This window comes from Colobus angolensis, unplaced genomic scaffold (genome assembly GCF_000951035.1).
Source record: "Colobus angolensis palliatus isolate OR3802 unplaced genomic scaffold, Cang.pa_1.0 Scaffold466, whole genome shotgun sequence".
In the NCBI taxonomy this organism is placed as follows: domain Eukaryota; kingdom Metazoa; phylum Chordata; class Mammalia; order Primates; family Cercopithecidae; genus Colobus; species Colobus angolensis.
Genome location: NW_012118110.1, coordinates 253,385 through 276,960, shown reverse-complemented (window position 1 = coordinate 276,960; position 23,576 = coordinate 253,385). Strand labels below are relative to the sequence as shown.

The 23,576-nt window shown below is 39.7% G+C and overlaps 1 protein-coding gene across 1 annotated transcript in view; it reads left to right on the top strand.

Annotated features, from left to right (window-relative positions):
- The window catches only part of ULK2 (unc-51 like autophagy activating kinase 2), a 75,401-nt gene that overhangs the window by 39,169 nt on the left and 12,656 nt on the right, over positions 1–23,576 (top strand). The window contains exons 10-17 of the mRNA XM_011958300.1: positions 2,793–2,930; positions 5,733–5,878; positions 8,100–8,180; positions 9,972–10,258; positions 11,362–11,549; positions 11,921–12,024; positions 21,047–21,196; positions 23,199–23,407. Of these exons, the coding sequence (XP_011813690.1) occupies positions 2,793–2,930; positions 5,733–5,878; positions 8,100–8,180; positions 9,972–10,258; positions 11,362–11,549; positions 11,921–12,024; positions 21,047–21,196; positions 23,199–23,407 (1,303 nt within the window). The remainder of the gene's footprint in view (positions 1–2,792; positions 2,931–5,732; positions 5,879–8,099; positions 8,181–9,971; positions 10,259–11,361; positions 11,550–11,920; positions 12,025–21,046; positions 21,197–23,198; positions 23,408–23,576) is intronic.

Here is a 23,576-nt window from a genome sequence, read left to right as displayed (position 1 = left end):
TCACTTCTTTTGATTTGCTGCCTTTTTTTCTTCTTGAGTCATCTTTGGCTCCTTTTTGGCTTCTCTTCCTATGGTCTAATTCTTGAACTTTCCTTTGCCAGTGAATATTCATTTTTCTCTAAAGCAGCACTTCCTAGTAACAGTGCCTCCATTAGCTACACGGCAGTTTTCAGTACATGTAGGGAATTATCTATTCCTTGCGCATCCAGACAAAAAGTAGGCACAGCCATGGGAATTAGGATATCAGAATTCTGAAAACTGGTTGTTGCCAGACATTGATGGAGGTCAGCTGCGTACACAGCCCATGGTGCATTCGAGTGTACCATCTGAGTGGATTTCTAACTTTCTGATTGCTTCCCTTTACATGAAGTAACCCCTTTCTCACTGGAACCTTGCAAGCTGTGTGCCTGACTAGGCCCTTTTCTGATGCTGCTTTGGCCTCTGGGTAATGAGCAGGTTATCTCCACTTGGCTCCCCATCGCTTACACAGCCCCATGAGTGTGAGCTCACAGCTGTGGCTTAGCATTAGCGTGCTAGATTGTGTTTCACAGAAGCTCTTATATGCATAGATCCTTCCTTCTTTCCCTGTGTCCCTTGGTATTACTTCCAGCTGAACCCTTACTTTCCTGATTACTTATCAGCCTTTCAGGATTTACTCATGGAGTCTTCTGAAACAAAGACGCAACTAGGGATCTCCTGATGTGAAGATTATGAATTTGAGGAAGTTATCATGCTATCACCTAGTGTTTATTTGTCCTTTTGCATTTGTGCTTTCCTCTCAGTACAAGTAGAATAACGTGATTGTGCTACCATGTGGCCAGGCTGCCTCATCTTTCAAGTATTTCATATGGGTCCCAGATGACGTTCCACACAGAGAATGTTGTGAATTGCAGGCCCTAGTGGAGGTGAGGAAGATGTGCTGGAGACTCAGGACATACATAGACTTTCCCTCTCCTTACCTTGGACTCAGGGAGTTGAGTGATGGTTAAATATTGGTGTTAATACTAAGTTGTACAGGAAAATGGCTGCAGTTGTCTTAGCTAGCTGGAGGTCTGGAATTTGTCCGGGGAAGACTTTCTAAACTCTGAGCAAGTCTGCTTGCAGGTCCTGTCCAGAGACTATCTGAGATAACTTCTGCAGAACATGGTCCACGGTTGTTCATGTCCTCATGCTGGTGGTGGGCAGAACCAGAGGTGTTAGAGAAGCCAGCTGAGATTACCTGAGAGAGGTGCTTAGAATTATGAGGTTGCTAAGTTTACTTCTTTGGGTACCTTTATTTAGCTTCTTCCCTTTGGAGATTAACCAGTACAGGAAAAATTTTAGAGCTTGGTAATGTGTATTTAAAAAAAAAATTCCCTGATGTGCTTCAGCAGGGAATGAATGCTTCAAAAACAGTTTACTTACTAAATTGAAACAATAGAAAAATGGCATTTATTCATTCACATTCTGATATTTGATGGCTGTGTTGTTCTTAAGGAACTTGGGTTGTCAGACCTGTGAGTGCACTGGCTTGCAGACACCAGAGCTGATTAGTGAAGTACTGTTAAGCTGTTTTAGTGATAGTAGAGGGTTTGTGTTTTTGGGCTTTCGTTTGTTTTTAGGATGTAGATAAACTGAAGAATCAAATGTATAGATATTAAAAAAATTCATTAAAAAATTAATTAGAAGCACACTAAATGGTGTATCATTAGGAATTCCACTTGGCTGTAAACCACAGGGTCCTAACTGTAGTGTGGTTGAATGCTAAAGGTTTTCTCACATGAAAAAAGTCACGATAAATAGTTGTTTCCTTGGTTTCTGTGGCTCAAGGAAGTTATATGTCTTCAGGTCTTTTGCCCTTTTTTTTGTGGTTCAAAGGTACCTGCTGAAGCTCCAGCAAGTATGCTCACATTTTGAGCAGGAAGAATGAGTAGAAGACTTCTGTTTATATCTCACTGACCAAGAAAGACATATGGCTATCCTTGGCTGCAAGGGAGTCTGGGATATGCTACAATTAATTGGGCATATTATTGCTACTAATAAAATTTAAGTTATTTTTTAGTAAGACATAAAGGCTGAATGGATATTGGGAAAGCAGCTAACATCTCCACTACAGAAGTGTTTTGTATTTCTTTTTACTTTGAAATAAGTCATCTCTCTTAGGGCCCAGTGTTATCTCTGATATGTTTTAGGATATATTGTAAAGTGAATTGAAAGTGATATAAGGACATTCTATTTCTGAATTTATGAAAAGTGAGGAAAGAGGCTATTAAAGAAACCAAAGACTGACACTACAAAATGTGGACGTCAGATGAGTTGCATGCTTTGAAAATTTGCGCAATGTATTCTCCTTCTTCATAAAGTCAGAGCTCTTTGGGAATGCTTACAGCATTCATGACTTTTGCAAACATTCCAGTCATCTTTGCTATTGAACTTCCTGTTCTTTTCCCCAGCATATTTTCCTAGATATTTTTTCTCTCACATAGTAATGAATAGCAGAATGTGAGTGGATGAGAGTTTTGCTGACCTGTGGACTTTTCCTGTTGTTGTAAAGGAACTTTTTTCCAGGTTGTTGTAATTCTTAGTCCTCAATATGCATATGAATGCCAGGAGTTTTTTAGATAATAAATGTGAGTTTTTTGACTTTATATATTTTTTTAACAAGATCATTTCTTATTAAGGTAAGAATGACCTTAAGCCAAATGACCATTTGGCTCTTTCTAGAATTTTCTCTAAATGTAACTAATGGGTCAAATGAAAGAAAAACAGTCCTACCACTGTTTCTTTCCTTTTTCAATAAACTGTGATTGCAGGCAGTATCAGCCTACTGTGTCACCTCACAGTGAAACAGCACCAATTCCAGTACCTACTCAAATAAGGAATTATCAGCGCATAGAGCAGAATCTTACATCTACTGCCAGCTCAGGCACAAATGTACATGGTTCTCCAAGGTAAGTTAGTAACTTTTTTCTTGCTTAATTCTTTTTCTTCTCCTTTAAAAAAAAAATTTATTGTTATTGGAAGATCTGTTAGTTTCCATGGCATAGTTAGTCTCTTACATGTGTGTATACTGGAAATGCACAAAATTGAATAAAAAAGTTTTATAATTGATAATTTAAATGATATTTAAGTTTAACTTGATAATATAGTATGATATGTATATATATATTTTATATATGTTAAGTATACATGTGTATAGATACATATACTTATAAAGTATAATTAGTTTTAAGAATTGAGGAAGAACTTATTAAAAAAATGAAATCTCACCAGTTGTAGCAGATTATTTACGTATTGTTTACTTTTTCCCCGATCCTGAGACCTTACTAAGATCATATTAAAGGAATGACAAAGGTACAAGTCCACACAAAGACATGAAATAAGAATAGATTATTCTTTTTTTTTTTTCTTTTTCTTTTCCTTTTTTTTTTGTGCTTTAGAGATGGGGTCTCACTACGTTGACCAGGCTGGTCTTGAACTCATGGCCTCAAGCGATCCTCCCATCTCAGCCTCCCAAAGCGCTGGGATTACAGGTGTGAGCCACCACGCCTGGCCAAGCATAGATTATTCTTATTCTATTCAGTGAGAGAGAGAGTTCAGTAAATTTCTGGAAAACAGAAGGGGATAGAAGAATGGTACTTGATTTAGCATGGCAGACGTAAGTATGCACATAATCAGGGATTCTGACATAACGAGAATCACTGTGACCCACAGTATCCTCAGAGAGTACTAAATCTCAGAGAACTCGATAGAGTGAAGGGAAGAAATAGCACTTTGACTTCTGGTAACTAATTCTACATATATGTATAGTCATGGACATACTCTACATATACAGGCTTCTCCTGTGTATGAAATTGCATTTACACAAAGTTGTTAACTGTTACGATACCAAAGGATGAAAAAGAAGCCAAATGGCCACCAGTAGTGAACTAATTTATTATGATCCATCTCTGATAATGGAATATTACACACCTTCCATTCCCCAAAGAGTGAAGGAGCTCCCTCTGTGCCAAAGTGGAAAGATTTCCAAGTTATAATATAAAATGAAAAAAGTGAAGTGATTAACAGTATATTATGCAGTGGTTCTCAAAGTTTAGTCTGTGGATCCCTTCAGAGGGTCCATGAGATCAAAACTATTTTCATAATACAAATTAGGACATTATTTGCTTTTTTCATTGCATTGATACATGCACTGATAGTACAGAAAGCAAAGATGGATAAAGCTATTGGAACCTTTGCCTGAATCAGGGTGGTGGTACCCAAACAGTCCTATTAGTCTTTGTATTCTTCTCCACCACACACTTGCGGTACAAAGGAATGTCCTTAATGAGGCAGTAAAAATTAATATATTTCTTTGAAAATCTCAGTCCTTGAGTAGGATGTACACATAAAGCACTTTTGCCGCATATTTGAGTAGTTATCTCAGGAAAAGCACTGGTATGATTGTTCTAGTTCCAAGTTGAACTAGCTACTTTGTCATAGAGTACCCTTTTTACTTTAAGAAATGGCTGACAAACGATGGTTATGGGTATCAAGCAGCCATTTTGTCAAAAATGGTAAGTCCACTTTGAAGAAAACAAGCAATGACAAATGTCAATGATAACACTTGAGCTTTTAAGCAAAAATTAGAATGTTGGAAAAATTCAGTGGTCGATACAAGTTTGACAGCTTCTGTTAAACCTTGACAGGTGTTTCTTTTAAAATTGAGGGTGATATTTTGTTATGAATATTACTTTTTGATATTGTTTAATATATCAACATTGGAATTATCTGCATAACTCAGTGAACCAATGTTTTCCAAATTACTAAATGGTTAAAAAAAATCATGCACAGGTAAAAGTTTCATTCAAAGTGCAAGATTCTTTGCAAAAGAATGGAGTCTCGCATAGTGGAGTATGAGTTCATTAATCTGGTTTCAGATCCACATTGCAGTCAACCTTTTATCAACAACCACTTGCTGAATTTTGGTGTAGTATCAAAGAAGCATGTCACAGTTAACCTGAAAAGGCTACCAAAATATTCCTTCCTTTCACAGTTACACATCTGTGGAAGGCTGGATCCTCCTTATATACTTTACTCAAAATAACGTGTCTTACAACAGATTGAGTGCAGAAGCAATTATGAGAATCCAAATGTCTTCTGTGAGCCATTAGAAATTTATAAAAATGTGTAAAATAATGCTGTGCTTCTCACTAATTTATTTTGTTTTGGAAAATATGCTTATTTTTCATAATCTTATATTACATGGAATAAGCTTATTAATGAGTTAATAATTCTTAAAATTTCTCAGCTTAATTTTGAATACAGTAAATATCAATATATATAAGTTACATACACAGAACTCTCTGAGGTCTTCAGTAATTTTTAAGAGTATAAAGAGGACCTAAGACCAAAAAGATTCCAAATGGTTGGTATGTAATATATCACCTTTGGTGTTAAAACATGGTGAAAATAAGAGTATATATTTAGTTTGTTTTGTGTATGCATTAAGGAACTCTGGAAGAATACACTAGAAACTAAGAATCATGGTAACCTTTTGAATAGAATTGGGGAAGTGTTGGGAATTAGGCAACTAGAAATAGAAAAATGAGAGGGAGACCTCACTCTTTTTATGCATCTTATAATTGTTCCACGTGACTATATTACATATTTCTGAAAACTACGCCATGGCATATTGTTAGGAAGTTTCACAAAATGCAGGAATAAAGAGAGAGTTCTAGAACCTTTTATAAAAGGAATAATTTACTTTTCAGATCTGCAGTGGTGCGAAGGTCCAACACCAGCCCCATGGGCTTCCTCCGGCTGGGATCATGCTCCCCGGTGCCAGCAGACACAGCACAGACAGTTGGACGAAGGCTCTCCACTGGGTCTTCTAGGCCTTACTCACCTTCCCCTTTGGGTAAGGAGAGTTTAAAAACAGTTGTTTTCAACCTTTTTTTCACTGTAATAAATCTGACGTTACACATTCTCTTTAGGAACTTTGGCTCATAATGGCAGTGATTCTCAGCTGATTGGAGGCCATACCCCATCCTTCCATCTTTACCCCAATCCCAACTCCCTCTTTTCTTTTTTTCTTTTTCTTTTTCTTTCTTTATTTGAGACAAGGTCTCACTCTGTTGCCCAGGCTGGAGTGCAGGGGCATGATCTCGGCTCACTGCAGCCTCTGCCTCCTGGGTCCAAAGAAGCTTTCCATCTCAGCCTCCCAAGTAGCTGGAACTACAGGCGCATGCCACCACACCCAGCTAATTTTTTTTATTTTTTTATTTTTATAGAGGCAAAGTTTCATTATGTTACCCAGGCTGGTCTCGAGCTCCTGGGCTCAAGCGATCCACTTACCTTGGCCTTCCAAAGTGCGGGGGTTATAGGTGTGAGCCACTGCGTCCGGCCCCAACTTCTTTTTGAGAAACTCTGTATAAATGTGTTAGGATCTCTACTGGAAATACAATAATATAAATGTAACTTATGTATAAAAAGCATCTCCTTTGGGATTGGGATCTGAATCTGAATGCAAAGTCAGAAACCCTAGGTTGAAGTGCATAAAATGCCTTTTCTACTTATCACTGATACTTATAAGGATTACTGTATAGCAGCTCTGGGTCACAATTACCAGAAACCTTCCAGTTCCAGTAGGCATGTGGTGGCAGCTTCGTTACAGATCTTCCCACTTCTCGTGGTACTGTAATAAGGAGAATGCCAATACAAACAACACCAGCAACAACAAAAACCCTACCAAAAGGAGAAACAAACCGTATACCATATCTTCAGTGAAACCAAGAGACAGAAATAAAAGCTCAAACTCCAGAAATATGTGTAAGAGAGCCAAAGCCACTGAGACTACAGCAGCTGTATGAGAGGCGGCATTGAGGTGGTGGGAAGAACAGGTGGTGCACACAGGGCCCGGGGGTGGCAGATCTCAAAACTGCAAAAAAAGTACTTCCAGGGGAGGACCCCACCTTCAGTCAGAACTGCTGAAGTAAGACTAAGATGGAACAGGAAGAAATCTGAAGAGACAGAAAGAGAAGGGCTTTCCTCAGGAGCCCTATTTAAAACAAGACAAAATACACAATGATAGTGTTAAAAAAGGAAAAAAGTTTAAATTGCCACATTACCTGTTGCAATGGTTTCAAAGCTGTTTTTAGACGAAAAATCTTTGAATAAAATTTTGGCCCTTTCTCACCCATGCAGCAGCCCCTGAGGTACTTCAGGGTCTCCAGAGACAAGGTCCAAATCTCATTCTTGCACACAAGAATAAAGAAAGCTCTTCCCTAAGGATCTGATCTCTGCCTGCTGCCTGATCCTTGTAGACATACGTTTCTCATCTGCTTAAACTCCTCTGAAGCCTTCCCTAACTCTCTCTCTATGTTAGTTTTAGTTCTCAGAGAAATGGATGCATAGAACATACTAGATATACAAGAGAGTGACTTGGGGAAACTCCTGTGAAGAATGAAGGGGAGGAGCAGGAGGAAGCAGGGAGGGCCTTCAGACCAAACATAGGTCCAACACCTGGAAAAGGAGGGCAGGAAGGAGGAAGAGCTGGCCAGGAAGAGTCTCAGACTGTGATGTAGGTCTAAGAAGGTTTCAGCCAGACTGAAGGAGTAGCCCCAAGCACTGGATTGTCTTGTTAGAGGAATTCCCTGACCTGCTTCAACAAGCCTGAATTAGTGCCCCACCATGTGCAGTCACTGGCTGGGAACAGCTCCTGGGGGAAGCCTAGCCTTGGCACCAGTGTGGTAGATCCAGAGGGACTGCAGCTGGGGCTGTCTGTTAGCCATGCCCTGCAGCTCCCCAAGCCCGGACACTTTGTGCAAACTCTTTGTACTTATCTGTCTTATGGACATACTTGTTAGGAGCATTTGTTTGTTTATGTGGCTTTTCTTCCCCTAATGTTCTTGTTTCAAGGCAGATTATACGATACTTTTTATCCTAGTGTGCAGCGCCCAGCAGATTGGTCCTCTGGTAAATGTTAGTTGAACCAAACCTTTGTTCCTTAAAATTTTCTAACCAGTAATTTACTATGTAATTTGTGCATGTGTTGCCTGTTGCTGTCTTTTATTGGTTTGGGATATTTTTCTTCCTTTCCCCATCTGGTTTTTTTTTTTTTTTTTTTTTTTTTTATGTAGTTGGTACCATTCCTGAGCAATTCAGTCAGTGCTGCTGTGGGCATCCTCAGGGCCATGACTCCAGGAGTAGAAACTCCTCAGGTAGGAGAATGTATTTGGTTTATTAATAATTTGAATTGTATTATAAATGGATTTGAGCTGTGTTTTTCTAGTCTTATCAAAGAACAGAATTGATATGAATCATCTCCTCTGCCATCCTGATTTTTAGAATCTTGGTCTAATGTGGTTTAACATATCATAAAGCTAATCTAATACCTCCTTTTGAATATGAGATTCCCTAATGAAAGTAAGTCTTAGGAATTAAATAATTTGGCTAAGTTTTGGTTATTTTCACATAGATAATGAAAATTATTTACGAAGTGAAATTTCATTACTTTAATACTATTGATTAATACCTTTTTTTTTTTTTAAATTGGAGTCTCGCTCTGTCGCCTAGACTGGAATGCAGTGGCACGATCTTGGCTCACTGCAACCTCTGCCTCCTGGGTTCAAGCGATTCTTCTACCTCAAACTCCCAAGTAGCTGGGACTACAGGCGAGCGCCACCATGCCCGGCTAACTTTTGTATTTTTAGTAGAGATGGGGTTTCACCATATTGGCCAGGCTAGACTTGAACTCCTGACCTTGTGATCCTCCTGCCTTGGCCTCCCAAAGTGCTAGAATTACAGGTGTGAACCACCGTTTCGGAATGATTAATACTGTTTTTGGTAAGAGCCATGAGTCAGCATCAGATAAAATAATATAGTTTTTTTATTATATGTATATGCCTGAAAATATATGTGTGAATCGCAGCTTTATAAGTTAAATTCTATTGTATGGATATTTGAGGAGTTGACCAGTTAGAGGACTCCTGTGTTACTTAGAAAAGCACTCTTTAACGAAGCTTAAATAACTTTAGTCAGACCATAAGATTTTAACACAAATTTATTTTTATAAAGCGCAGTAAAATTAAATATCAAGTTTGGAATGAGGTGAAGCCAGGAGTGGTCAACAGCAAAGCTTCTGTTGGTTTCTGTTTTTAGAATAATGATGGTTAGGTCCCTAAGAATATTTGCATGCTCTTAATGTTAATTCTTGATAGTTTGGCTTCTAAGAAACTCCAAAGAGTGTGTAACTGGAGTCAAGGATTAGTGGACCTTGGGTTGGCAACAACAAGGTTTGTAGGGGGGAAAAGGGGGCCTTATCTCCTAGACTCTTGATTTGGTTTCCCCTGAGAGGCAAGGATATCTGCAGGCAAGTGTTTTCTTTGTGAGAGTATGGATGCTTTCGGTTTTTAGTGTGTAATTTAATGGACAAAGTACGGAAAATCCACATGCTTGTTATTTTTACACAAAGTAAAATCTGGGAAAGGTCTGTTATCTTATGATCTTTCCTACACATTATATATATTTGTTTATTTTGTTTTTTTTTGAATAAGGAGTTATTTTGGGTTAGTTTGAGTTTTCTTTTAGTTGCTGTGTGAGAAAAGAGAATAATTACATAGATTTACCAAGGTATGTATTCATATAGAGTAAAAATCATCCTGTTCAATGTAGGTTTTTGTTGTATTCATTAACTTTAATCACTTAACGATATTGCTCTCTTTGGTGCTAATCAGACCTTGCATTAATCTGAGTTATTTACTAGCTACTGATTAAAAACAGCGAGTAACCCATAATCATTAAAATCTGTCTCCTGAGAATATGAACAATGGATTTGTTTTGCAAAGGATGGCAGAAAAATAGTCTCTTGCCAAGTAAATCACTTTTAGACTGTCTTATGAAAAATAAGATATTTATCAGAATTCTCATTTTAAAAATTGTCTTCTTAATTTTTACATTTTTGCACTGCACTTCTTCACTTTGGGTTAACGTTACATTTGTTTTCTTGTTAGGTTCTCCAGTGCCACAAGCTCAGTCACCACAGTCCCTCTTATTGGGTGCTAGACTGCAGAGCGCCCCCACCCTCACTGACATCTATCAGAACAAGCAGAAGCTCAGAAAACAGCACTCTGACCCCGTGTGCCCAACCCATGCTGGGGCTGGGTACAGCTACTCACCTCAGCCCAGCCGGCCTGGCAGCCTTGGAACTTCTCCTACCAAGCACTTGGGGTCCTCTCCACGGAGTTCTGACTGGTTCTTTAAAACTCCTTTGCCAACAATCATTGGCTCTCCTACTAAGGTGTGTTTATTAAACCCTTTTGTAGGTTAGGAACTAGTATAGTACTTTATGGAAAGGATTCATTATGAGAATAGCTATAATTTATTTATTTCACTTTTTGAAACAGAGTCTTGCTTTGTTGTCCAGGCTGGAGTACAGTGGCGCAAGCTCAGCTCACTACAACCTCTGCTTCCCAGTTTCAAACCATTCTGGTACCTCAACCTCCTGAGTAGCTGGGATTACAGGCATGTGCCACCTTGCCCAGCTAATTTTTTTTGCATTTTTAGTAGAGATGGGGTTTCACCATGTTGGCCAGTCTGGTCTTGAACTCCTGGTCTCAAGTAATCCACCTGCCTCAGTCTCAAAATGCTAGAAGTACAGGTGTGAGCCACTGCTCCTGGCAAATAATAGCTATAATATAATGAACACTTTCTATGTGCCATATGCAATGTAAGTACTTTACTTGCAGAATTCTTTTTGTGTATGATCCCATTTAATCCTGATAAAAGGAAATTGAGGCTGAGAGAGTTTAAATGAACTGTGCAAGGTCAATCAAGCTGTAAATAGAGCTGCCAGTGTTTGAATCTGCGTTTGACTGACGCCAGAGTCCATACTCCTGCAAGGTCTGACTTGCAGACCCTGACGAAGCAGTGGATGAAAAAATGCACTCCAACACAGACATCCAGTGAAGGAGTGGGCTAGGGGACCGGGCCATTCACAGAAAGAGTTGTAGCCGCCATGGCTCTGACATGCTAGTGCTGCAGGCATTTATTTAGTACAGATTTAATGACAAAGGCCTTGAGTCAACATACTTGTGGGTAATTGCGTGTAGATGATTAAAGGCCAGGTTCCAAGGCCTAAGTAAACTAACTTATCTAGATCAGTTTTTTTTCATCCCCTTGTTACCTAACCTAACCTGTCAGGCACCAGATAAGAGAAGCTGGCTGCCTTCAGCCAAATCCTAGCTTTTGTAAAACCTCTCGGCCTTCCAAGAAGGTTTGCATCTTTCTACAATTTTTCCCACCACCCTGACCAATACTTTTGACTACTGGGTCACACAAACCTGCCATTACTGAATAGTTGATGCATCATATTAACTAGTTTACATATATATGTCTCTTTAGACCACAGCTCCTTTCAAAATCCCTAAAACGCAAGCATCTTCCAACCTGTTAGCCTTGGTTACTCATCATGGGCCTGCTGAAGAACAATCCAAAGATGGGAATGAGCCACGGGAATGTGCCCATTGCCTCTTAGTGCAAGGAAGTGAGAGGCAGCGGGCTGAGCAGCAGAGCAAGGCAGTGTTTGGCAGGTAAAAGACTGTTTCCATTCTAGCCTTAAACATGAAAACTGTAATAGTAAAACAAATAGATTTCTATTATAAAAGCAGCAAGACTACATTAGTATAGCAGGTGATTTATGCCATATGGTTATTGATATGTACTGCATACATGTAGAATCTCTGAAAACCATAGATGCTTCCTGTAACTGTGTAAGTACATAGTTCTTCCTGAACTTCTTGAATATTCTATTTCTGTCCTTTATTTTTATTATTGAAGTTTATCTCTACCCTGAATTGTTTGGTATCTATTTCTTGTTTCCTCATTCTCTAACTTCCTATTAACCCTTCTAGTTTTAAAAAGTGTAGTTTTCCTTTATTAAAAACATCACCATTCTTTTTAGATCTGTCAGTACTGGGAGGTTATCAGATCAACAAGGAAAGACTCCTATAGGTGGACATCAGGGCAGCACAGACAGTTTAAATACAGAACGACCAATGGATATAGGTAAGAAAAATGAAGTTTCTTTTTAGGCACATAATTTGCTAGCATATGTATTAGTTTCTTACTGCTGTTGTAACAAATCACCACATGTTTGGTGGCATAAAACAACACAAATGTATTATTTTACAGTTCTGGATGTCATACCTATCCTCTCATCTTCCTCCTCAGTAGCCCATTCACAGCAGGAGCTTATTCAGTATCTTGATGAGCAGCAGCCTGTGAGTTATTAATAGAAGGAGTTCTGACAAAGATTTTCTTTTTTTTGTCAGTAGGATAATACTGGTCGAAGTTGGCCTAAACCTACATGTACTCCTGAGCATTTACTTTACAGTAACTGGATTTTATAAAGACCCATACGTCACTGAGACCCCTGAACCTTTCGGAGTTGCTCCAGAGACTGTATGTTCATAACCACCCATACATATCTAGATTACTTGGCCTGCGTGTCAAAAAACAAAAACAAAATGCAGATTCTAGACTCTTAATTCCGTATTCCAGACTTGCTTGCTTAAATTTTCTGGGGGTTTTTAGGAGTCAATATATGTAATACACTCCCAGGTGATTATTGTGGACACTCAAATTTGAGAATCACTATTGTAATCTTGTTTTTTTCCTCTATGATTTTTAAATTTTCTCCACGAGCATCCAAAGGAAGAAATATCTGAGCCAGCATGGTTTCTAACCCAAAGAGAATACTGTAGGATTTAATATTTCACTGTACTCTCTTCTTCCCTTCAGTTTCTAAAGAGAAGTCTGATGTAATTCTTACCCTTGTTCTCTATAGGTGAGGTGTGTTTTTGTCTTTGGCTTAGTTCAGAATTTTCTCTTTGTCTTTGATTCTCTGAAGTTTGAATATGATATGCTTAGATGCAGATTTTTTCATATTCATTCTGCTTGGTGTTTTCTGTTTCCTAGGTCTGTGGTTTGATTCTGTCATTAATTTTGGAAGTTTTTCAGCCACTATTACTGCTTTAAATGTTTCTTCTGCTTTTCTCTCTCATTCTTCTGGTATTCCCATTAAGTATATGTTCCACTCTTATAGTTGGCCCATTGTTCTTAAGAGTCTCATGCTCTGCTGACTGAGCTAGCCGGGCACTGGCTCCATTGTTCTTGTTCTGTTCTTTTTTCTTCTTCTTCTTCTTTTCATTCTTCTTTCTCTTTGCTTTTTAGTTGAGGAAGTTTCAGGAAGATATTGACATATCTTTAATCTCACTGATTCTTTCCTTGGCAAAGTCCAGTTTACTGATGAGCCCATCAAAGGCATTCTTTGTTTCTGTTACCGTGATTTTGATTTTTAGCATTTCTTTTAGACTCTTTTTGAGTTTCCATCTCTCTGTCTATATTACCTATCTGTTCTTGCATGTTGTCCACTTTTTCCGTTAGAACCCTTAGTATATTAATTATCATTACTTTAAATTCCCAGTGTGATATTAATTCCAGTATCTCTGCCATATGTGAGTCTGGTTCTGATGTTTGACTTGCTCTCTCTTTTCAAACTGTATTTTTACCTTTTAGCATGCCTTTTAATTGAGGCTGAGTATGATATACTTTGTTTAAAAACTGAGTTAAATAGGCCTTTAGTATGAGGTTTTTTGTTTATCTGGCCAGGAGTTAAGCTTTATTTAGTGTTTGCTGTAGCTGTGGGTATCAGAGGCTAAAATTTTCTCTGGTATCCTTGTTTTTTTTTTTTTTTTTTTTTTTTGAGACAGAGTCTTGCTGTCACCCAGGCTGGAGTACAGTGGCTGGATCTCAGCTCACTGCAAGCTCCGCCTCCTGGGTTCACGCCATTCTCCTGCCTCAGCCTCCCGAGTAGCTGGGACCACAGGCGCCCGCCACCTCGCCCGGCTAGTTTTTTGTATTTTTTTAGTAGAGACGGGGTTTCACCGTGTTAGCCAGGATGGTCTCGATCTCCTGACCTCGTGATCTGCCCGTCTCGGCCTCCCAAAGTGCTGGGATTACAGGCTTGAGCCACCGCGCCCGGCCGAGATATGATGGTTTTATAAGGGGGCTCTTCCCGACTTTGCTCGGCATTTCTCCTTCCTGCTGCGTTGTCAAGAAAGTGCCTTGCTTCCCCTTTGCCTTCCACCATAATTGTAGGTTTCCTGAGGCCTCCCCAGCCATGCTTAACTGTGAGTCAATTAAACCTCTTTCCTTTATAAATTTCCCAGTCTCGGGCGTTATTTATAGCAGTGGGAAAACGAACTAATACAACCATAAATATGTTTATTTCTGGACTCAACTATTTCATTGATACATATGTCAATTCATGCTGGTACCATACTACCTTGATTACTGTAGCTTCGTCTTAAGTTTCGAAATCAGGAAATAGGAGTTTTTCTTTTTTGTTCTTTTTCAAGATTGTTTTGGTTATTAGGGGTGTCTTTGAGTTTCCATATGAATTTTTGCATGATCTTGTCAGTTTCTGTAGAGAGACTGGCTGGGTTTTTGATGGAGATTGCATTATTAGATCAATTTAGTGAATATTGAAATCTTTCTTAGTCCATTTTGTGCTGCTATAACAGAACAGCTGAGACTACATAATTTATAATGAACAGAAATTTACTTTCTTACCATTCTGTAGGCTGAAAGTCCAAGATCAAGGCACTTACTCTGGTGAGAGTCTTACTGCTTCGTCACATAGTGGAAGGCAGAAGGGCGGGAGAGGGCTTGTCCTTTAACCTCAAGTCCTTTTATAATGGCATTAATCCATTCATGAGGGCTTTGGGGTCTTGTTTCCTCTTAGTCTGGTCAAAGGTTTGTTAATTTTATTTATCTTTTCAATAAACCAACTTTCATTTCCTTGATCTTTTGTATTGTTTTCTTAGTTTCAATTTTGTTTATTTGTGCCCTGATTTTTATTATTTCTTTTCTTCTGGTAATTTTAGGTTTGGTTTGCTCTTGCTTTTCTAGTTCTTTAAGATGCATTGTTAGGTTGTTTGAAGATTTCTTCTTTTTTGATGTGTAGGCACTTTTAGCTATAAATTTCCTGCTTACCACTGCTTTCACTGTAATCCCAAAGGTTTGGTATGTTGTGTTTCCATTATTATTTGTTTCAATAAATTTTTCAATTTCCTTCTTTCTTCATTGACCCACTGGTCATTCAGGAGCATATTGTTTAATTTCCATGTATTTATATAGTTTCCAAAATACCTCTTATTAATTTCTAGTTTTATTTCATGGTGGTCAGAGAAGATACTTGATATTATTTCAAAAAACTTTTTTTGTGTATGTGTAAACGGGGTATTGCTGGAGTGCAGTGGCATGATCTTGGTGCACTGCAATCTCCACCTCCCAGATTCAAGCAATTCTTGTGCCTCTGCCTCTCTGCCTCCCCTGTTGCTGGGATTACAGGTGTGTACCACCATGCCTGGCTAATTTTTGTAATTTTTTTTTTTTTTTTTCTTTTTAGAGAGTTTCACTCTGTTGCCCAGGCTGGAGTACAGTGCTGCAATCTTGGCTCACTGCAACCTCCTCCTGGATCCAAGCGATTCTCCTGCCTCAGCCTCTTAGGTAACTGGAACCACGGGTATGTGCCACCATACCCAGCTTTTTTTGTATTTTTAATAGAGACAGGGTTTCACCATGTTGGCCAAGCTGGTCTGAAATTCCTGGCCTCATGTGATTTGCCCGCCTCAGCCTCCCAAAGTGCTGGGATTATAGGCTTGAGCTACTGTGCCCACCTACTTTTTATAATTTTAGTAGAGACAGGATTTTGCCATGTTGGCAAAGCTGGTTTCGAACTCCTGGCCTCTATCTGCCCGCCTCGGCCTCCCACAGTGCTGCAACTACAGGTGTGGGCCACTACACCAGCCATTGTTGTTGTTTAATGTTTTATGACTTGTTTTGTGTCCTAACATATGGTCTATCATTGAGAATGATCCATATCCTGAGTGGAATGTATATTCTGCAGCCATTGGGTGAAACGTTCTGTAAATATCAATTAGGACCTATAGTGCAGATTAAGTCTGATGTTTCTTTGTTGATTTTCTTCTGGATGATCTATCCAAGTGTGAAAGTGGGGCCCTGAAGTTTCCAGCTATTATTGTATTGGGGTCTATCTCTGTCTTTAGCTCTAATAATATTTACTTTATATATCTGTATGCTGCAGTGTTGGGTGCGTATATATCTACAGTTGTCATATCCTCTTGCTGAATTGACCCCTTTGTCATTATATAATGACCTTTGTCTCTTTTTATGGTTTTTGTCTTGAAATCTATTTTGTCTGATGTAAGTATAGCTACTCCTGCTCTTTTTTAGTTTCCATTGTGTGGAATATCCTTTTCCATCCTTTTATTATCAGTCTATGTGTGTCTCTATAGGTGAAGTGTGTTTCTTATAGGCACCAGATAGGTGGGGCTTATTTTTTTAATCCATTCAGCCACTCAATGTCTTTTAACTCATGATTGAAGAGTTTAGTTCATTTATATTCAGTGTTTGTATTGGTAACTAAGGACTTAATCCTGCCATTTTGTTATTTGTTTTCTGGTCTTCTTTTTCCTTCCTTCCTTCCTCCTGCCCTCCTTCTTGCTTTTAGTGAAGGTGATTTTCTCTGGTGGTATCACTGAATTTCTTGCTTTCTATTTTTTGTGTATCCAGTATATGTTTTTTTATTTGAGGTTACCATGAGCTTGCAAATACTATCCATTAATTCGATTTAATTTAATTTTTTTATTTTTGAGATGGAGTTTTGCTGTTGTCACCCAGACTGGAGTGCAATGGCACGATCTTGGCTCACTGCAATCTCTGCCTCCTGGGTTCAAGTGATTATCCTGCCTCAGCCTCCCAAGTAGCTGGGATTACAGGCGCCTGCCACCACACCCGGCAAATTTTTGTGTATTTAGTAGAGACGGAGTTTCACCATGTTTGCCAGGATAGTCTCAAACTCCTGACCTCAGGTGATTCACCTGTCTTGGCCTCCCAAATTGCTAGGATTACAGGCGTGAGCCACTGCTCCTGGCCCCGATGCATTATTTTAAAGTGATGACAACACTGATTGCATAAACAAGCAATAAGAAAACTAAAAATACTCTAATTTTATCTCCTTACTTCTTAACTTTTTGTTGTTTCTCTCTACATGTTATTGTACTGTCTACCTTTTGAAAAGTTATAGTTATTATTTTTGATCAGGTCATTGTTTAGTCTTTCTACTTAAGGCCAATAACCCTTAGACTTGTCCTTTTGCAGCTGTTTTTTTAGATCTTGTAGGCTTCCTTCATTCTTTTTCATTTTTTTCTTTTGTTTCCTCTGTATTTTCAAATAGCCCATTTTCATAGCTCACTAATTCTTTCTTCTGCTTGATCAATTCTGCTATTAAGAGACTCCAGTGCATTCTTCAGTATGTCAATTGCATTTTTCACCTCTGGAATTTTTACTTGATTCTTTTAATTATTTCAATCTGTGTTAGATTTATCTGATAGAATTTGGAATTTCTTCTCTATGTTATCTTAAATTTCCTTGAGTTTTCTCAAAACAGCTATTTTGAATTCTCTGTCTGAAAGGTTATATATCTCTGTTTCTCCATGATTGGTCCCTGGTGCCTTATTTAGTTCACTTGGTAGGTTTTCCTGACTGGTCTTGATGTGGATTTTTGTCCGTGTCTGGGCATTGACATGTTAGGTATTTACTGTTGTCTTTACAATCTGGGCTTTGCAATCTGTACCCATCCTTCTTGGGGAGACCTTCCAGGTATTTGACGGGACTTGGGCTCCAAGCCCAATAATGCTGTAGTTCTTGCAGACTTGTAGACTTAGATAAGATCCAGAAGAATTCTATGGATTACCAGGTAGAGACTTTTGCTCTGTTCCCTAACTTTTTATCAAAAGGTGAGCAACTAATGGCGTGTCTCTTTCTATGCTGAGCTGCTTGGAAGTGGGGGTGGGGTGATGCAAACACCCCTGTGGCCACCACCACTGGAACCACCTGGTTCAGACCTGAAGCCGGCACAGCCCTGGGTCTTGCCCAAGGCCCTTTATAACCACTGCCTGGCTACCACCTGTGTTCGCTCAAGCCCCAGGACTTAAAATCAGCAGGTGGTGAAACCAGCCAGGTTTGTGTCCTTCCTTTCAGGGCAACAAGTTCCCCAGGCTCCAGGCACGTCCAGAGATGCTATCTGGGAGTCAGGGATAGGAATTTAAAAACCTTAGAAATCTACCTGGTGTCCTATCCTACTGCAGCGAAGCTGCCACTCAAAACCACAAGACAAAGTCCTTCCCAGTCTTTCCCGCCCTTACCACAGGCAGAGGAACCTATCCCTGTGGCCATAAACACCACTGGCCCACAAGGAGTTCTGCCAGGCCACCACTGATGTTAACTTAAGGCCCAAGGGCTCTTCAGTCAGCGTGTACTGAGTGCTACTAGGCCTACAACCCCACCCTTCAGGGCAGGTCCAGAAATGTCCAAGAGCCTAGGCCTAGATTTGGGAACCCCAAGAGCCTGCTTAGTGCTCTATCCCATTGTGATCAAGCTACTACCTGAAGCCAGCATGTCTAGAGTCTCACCCAAGGCCCAAGCATGCTCCCTGGGTAGTGGTTATTGCTTACTCAGGGCCTGAGGACTTTTCAGGCAGTGGGTGATGAATCTTGCCAAGACTGGGTCTTTTTTTTTTCAAGGCCAGTGAGTTCCCTTCTGGCTCAGGGTGTGTCTAGAAATGTCAACAGGAACTCGGGCCTGGGATGGGGGTCTCACGACTGCGCGGAGTCTATCCCACTGTGGCTGAGCCTAGTATCCAAGACGCAAGAGAAAGCCCTTTTTACCTTTCTCTCTTGTCCTCAAGCAGAAGGAGGGAGTCACTTTTGTTGCTGTGAGCTGCACTGCCTGGGTTTGGGAGGAGGAATGGCACAAACCCTCACTTAGAAGTCCTGTCTGATGTCTCCCTAGGTCGTGCCCCAATCCACTGATTCTAAGCCCAGCACAGAACCAGGATTTGGCTAGGAATTGCATTCCTTGACTGCCTTTCAAGTTCAATCCTAGACTGCCTTTCAAGTTCACTTTGAACCCAGAGCACTTCAGCTTGTGGTGGCGAGGCTTGCAGAAACTCACATTCTGGCCACTCAGATGGGCACTTTCCCTCTAGCTACAGCTGGTCTAAGTGCTCCCTCTGTGGGCGGATACCAGCTGAGTTCAGCATGATTGTCTTTTGCGCTGTGACAGGGCAGCACTGAGTTCAATGTGCAGTCCCCAAATTGCTGCACTCTCCCTCCCCCAAGTACACAGATTATTTCTTCACCACACACAGCCACTGCCAGGGGAGTGGCAGAGGGTGGTGCTGGCAATTCAAGACTACCTTTCCTACCCTCTTCAGTGCTGCTTTCAGCGATACGAAGTTAAAACCAGGTACTGTGATTACTCACCTGAGTTTTGGTTCTTATAAAGGTGCTTTATTGTGCGCAAATTTTGGGGGCGTGTGTTGTACAATTGGTGGAGGCTTCTATTTTGCCATCTTACTCTGGTTTGTAATTTTATGTCTTTGAAAAGAAGCTGAGATAACAAAAGAAAGCAAGTATGTGTTTATAGTTTGTTATATTAACTTTCTTATTTATCATTTCTGGTTCTCTTGATTTGTTTTTGTTTTTGTGGATTTGATTTACCATCTGGTGTCATTTCCTTACCCTAATACAGTTTTAATCCCATCTGACTCCTTTATGTTATTATTATCAAATATATTTCTGGCTGGGTGCAGTGGCTCGCTCCTGTAATCCCAACACTGTGGAAGGCTGCATCAGGAGGATCACTTGAGCTCAGGAGTTTGAGGCTGCAGTGAGCTATGGTCACACCACTGCCCTTCAGCCTGGGTGACAGGTGGAGACCCATTCTCTAAAAAAATGAAAAGTAAGGCCAGGCGCGGGGGCTCACGCCTGTAATCCCAGCAGTTTGAGAGGCCAAGGCGGGTGGATTACAAGGTCAAGAGATTGAGACCATCCTGGCCAACATGATGAAACCCCGGCTCTACTAAAAATACGAAAATCAGCTGGGCGTGGTGGCACCCACCTGTAATCCCCACAACTCGGAAGGCTGAGGCAGGAGAATCAGGAGGCGGAGGTTGCAATGAGCCAAGATCTCGCCAGTGCACTCCAGCCTGGCGACAGAGTGAGATTCCATCTCCAAAAAAAAATAATAGTAATAATTAAATGAACTTTACATTTCTATATGCTATGGACCTGACAATGCAACTGTATACACGTTTTATATAGTTGCTTTTTAAATCAGTTAACAGAAGACCTATACAGTTTGTGTTTTATAATTATCTTTACAGATTGGGATTACTATTTGGAGTTAGTTACTTTTGGTCTGAAGAACTATCCTTTGTCCTTTGTATTTCTTATAAGACAGGTCTGCTGGCAGTGAATTCTGTCAGCTTTTGTTTATTTGGGAATGTCTTTATTTTGATTTCTTTTTTTTTTGAGACGAAGTCTCCACCTGTCACCCAGGCTGAGTGCAGTGGCACGATCTCGGCTCACTGTAACCTCTGCTTTCTGGGTTCAAGAGATTCTTCTGACCCAGGCTCTTGAGTCAGGCCTATGATTACAGGCACGCATCACCACGCCCGGCAATTTTTTGAGTTTTTAGTAGAAACAGGGTTTCACCACGTTGGCCAGGCTGGTCTTGAACTTCTGACCTCAGGTGATCCACCCACCTTGGCCTCTCAAAGTGCTAGGGTTACATGCATGAGCCACTACACCCACCCTAGCTTAACATGTTTTTATTCCCAGTTCTTGGCCTTCACTTTTTAGGACTGTCTTCAACATGTATAACTTACAGTTCATGTATTTTAGAAGTATACAAGTGTAACTCCAAATGCTAGATTTTGGTGTGAAGAAGATTCACCCTTGAGATTACTATAAATTATTTTAATGAAAATATTGTATTATATTTTCTGATTTTAAGAGCAATAAGTACTTTTTGTAAGAAGAGAGAAAAAAAAAAAAACTGGACTCATGATATAAAAGTCAGTATCCACCTGCAATCCCATCTCCCAGATATAAACACTATCAGGGTAACATGACCTTCTGTAAACTTTTTGTTGTAGCTCCAGCAGGAGCCTGTGGTATTGTTCTGGCACCTCCTGCAGGTATAGCAGCAAGTTCCAGGGCTGTCCTCTTCACTGTAGGGTCTCCTCCACACAGTGCAGTGGCCCCCACTTGTACCCACATGCTCCTTCGAACAAGAACATCCTCAGGTAAGGAGCATTTGTTATATTACAGTCTTTGGCTAGTATTTGGAATGTAGTGTTTTGACAAATGACTCAGTGTTGTAACTTGGACAAGTCACTTAATTCTCTGGGCTTCAGTTTCTTTACCAGTGAACTGGAGATTACTATTTTCTTTATCTTAATGGATTATGAGAAGTAAATGAGGCATTATTTGTGGGAAAAAAAACTTTGTAAAGTGCTATATTATATATTAAAATATTGTATGTTCTATATAATATATTACAAAATGACATAGTATAAATATGACTTATTCATGAAGAAGCAAATCAAATATAGTTCTTCTCAGCTTATATATTAAAGGGTTACTTTAGTAGATCCAATAAATTATTTGCAAATTATAGGCTTTTTGTTTGTTTGTTTGTTTTAAAGAAACTTGTTTTGGCCAGGTGCGGTGGCTCATGCCTATAATCCCAGCATTTTGGGAGGCTGAGACAGGCAGATCACTTGATGCCAGGAGTTCAAGACCAGCCTGGCCAACATGGTGAAACTCCATCTCTACTAAAAATATAAAAATTTAGCCAGATGTGGTGGCAGGTGCCTGTAATCCTAGCTACTCAGGAGGCTGAGGCAGGAGAATCGCTTGAACCTGGAAAGTGGAGGTTGCAGTGAGCCGAGATCGCGCCATTGCACTCCAGCCGGGGTAACGAGCAAAACTCTGTCTCAAAAAAAAAAAGGAAAGAAACTTGTTTTATTTATTTTTTAAATTTTTTGTACTTTGGGTCTCAATCTTTGCACTTAATCCTATATACAGTTAGAAGGCTAATAGATTTGTTTTATCATTTATAATCTGTAAATAGGTTAATACCAAAAATTAAGAAAGTATTTAGATTTGACTTGAAATCAATAATTTGACATCTTATCTGTTGTACCATGAGTCAAGTTATCTTATTCTAAATAAGTTGCTAATCAAGATACCAGATTAATAAGCAAAGGACAGGAATAGATAATAAGAGAAAATAGACCTAAAATTATATTTTTAAGACGATTAAAAACCTTGAATAATAAGAAAATACCATTTTAAGAAAGTAACATTTGTATCTGTTAACTCTAACTACATTTTAAAAAGTATAATGTCCAAGACTGGGCATGGTGGTTCACGCCTGTAATCCCAGCACTTTGGGAGGCCAAGGCAGGAGGATCACTTGAGGTCAGGAGTTCAAGGCCAGCTTGGGCAACATGGTGAAACCCCGTCTCTACAAAAAAAAATACAGAAATTAGCCAGACATGGTGGCATACGCCTATAGTCCCAGCTACTTGTGAGGCTGAGATGAAAGAATTCCCTGAGCCCGGGAAATCAAGGCTGCAGTGAGCTGTGATCACGCCACTGCAATCCCGCCTGGGCAACAGCAAAACCCTGTCTCAAAAAAAAAAAAGTATCATGTCCAGTGTTATTGAGGTTTAAATAGGATCTATGTGCTTACTCAGGGCTGCGTTAAAGAGTAATATAGCAGTTCTTAGGAAGAGCTGTAAAAATATGTATCGATCTATGCTAATTCCATTCCTTCTTATACCACTTCAGAGTGTTTATCACAAAGAAATTATTCAAAAGAAGGAATAACTGCATTTCATTACAGTGCTATTTGTAATATGAATAAAATCAGAAATAGTATAAATAACTCCAGATAAACATTATATATAAACTTAATGAATCACTATGCATCCATTGAGTTTTATAATTATGAGGCCCTGTGGAACAGCAAGGAGAAATGAATATGATCTAAATTTGTTTAAAACAGAGTATTAAAAAAACCAGCTGTGATGATGTCTAATATAAAATACATAGACAAGGAATAACAATGAACATGGATAGGTAAAAACTATTAATATCCTCAAATAGTACATAGGGGTCAGTGAGTTTCTTTTAACGTTTCCTTTATCACCTCAGCAGGTTTATTCAGTACATAAGAGTAGGAGTGGGTGTGAAAGCCCTGACTCTGGACACTGCCATGTATCCTCTGTTTCCTCGTAGTGGGGCCCAGCAATTCGGGGGGCTCTCTGTGTGCCGTGAGTGGCCGCGTGTGTGTGGGGTCCCCGCCTGGCCCAGGCTTCGGCTCTTCCCCTCCAGGAGCAGAGGCAGCTCCCAGCCTGAGATACGTGCCTTACGGTGCTTCACCCCCCAGCCTGGAGGGGCTCATCACCTTTGAAGCCCCTGAACTGCCGGAGGAGACGCTGATGGAGGTAGAGAAGAGACTATAGTGGTGTGAATGTAATGTTGATTTGGTATGAGAACATTCTAGTGATGACAAGAACAAAATACATTAAATAATTACTAAATTATGTTCTCTTTAACGTGCCTTTTCTGTTTGAAAAGTATTGCTGATGTCTTTTTAGATTAATGTTGACAGTG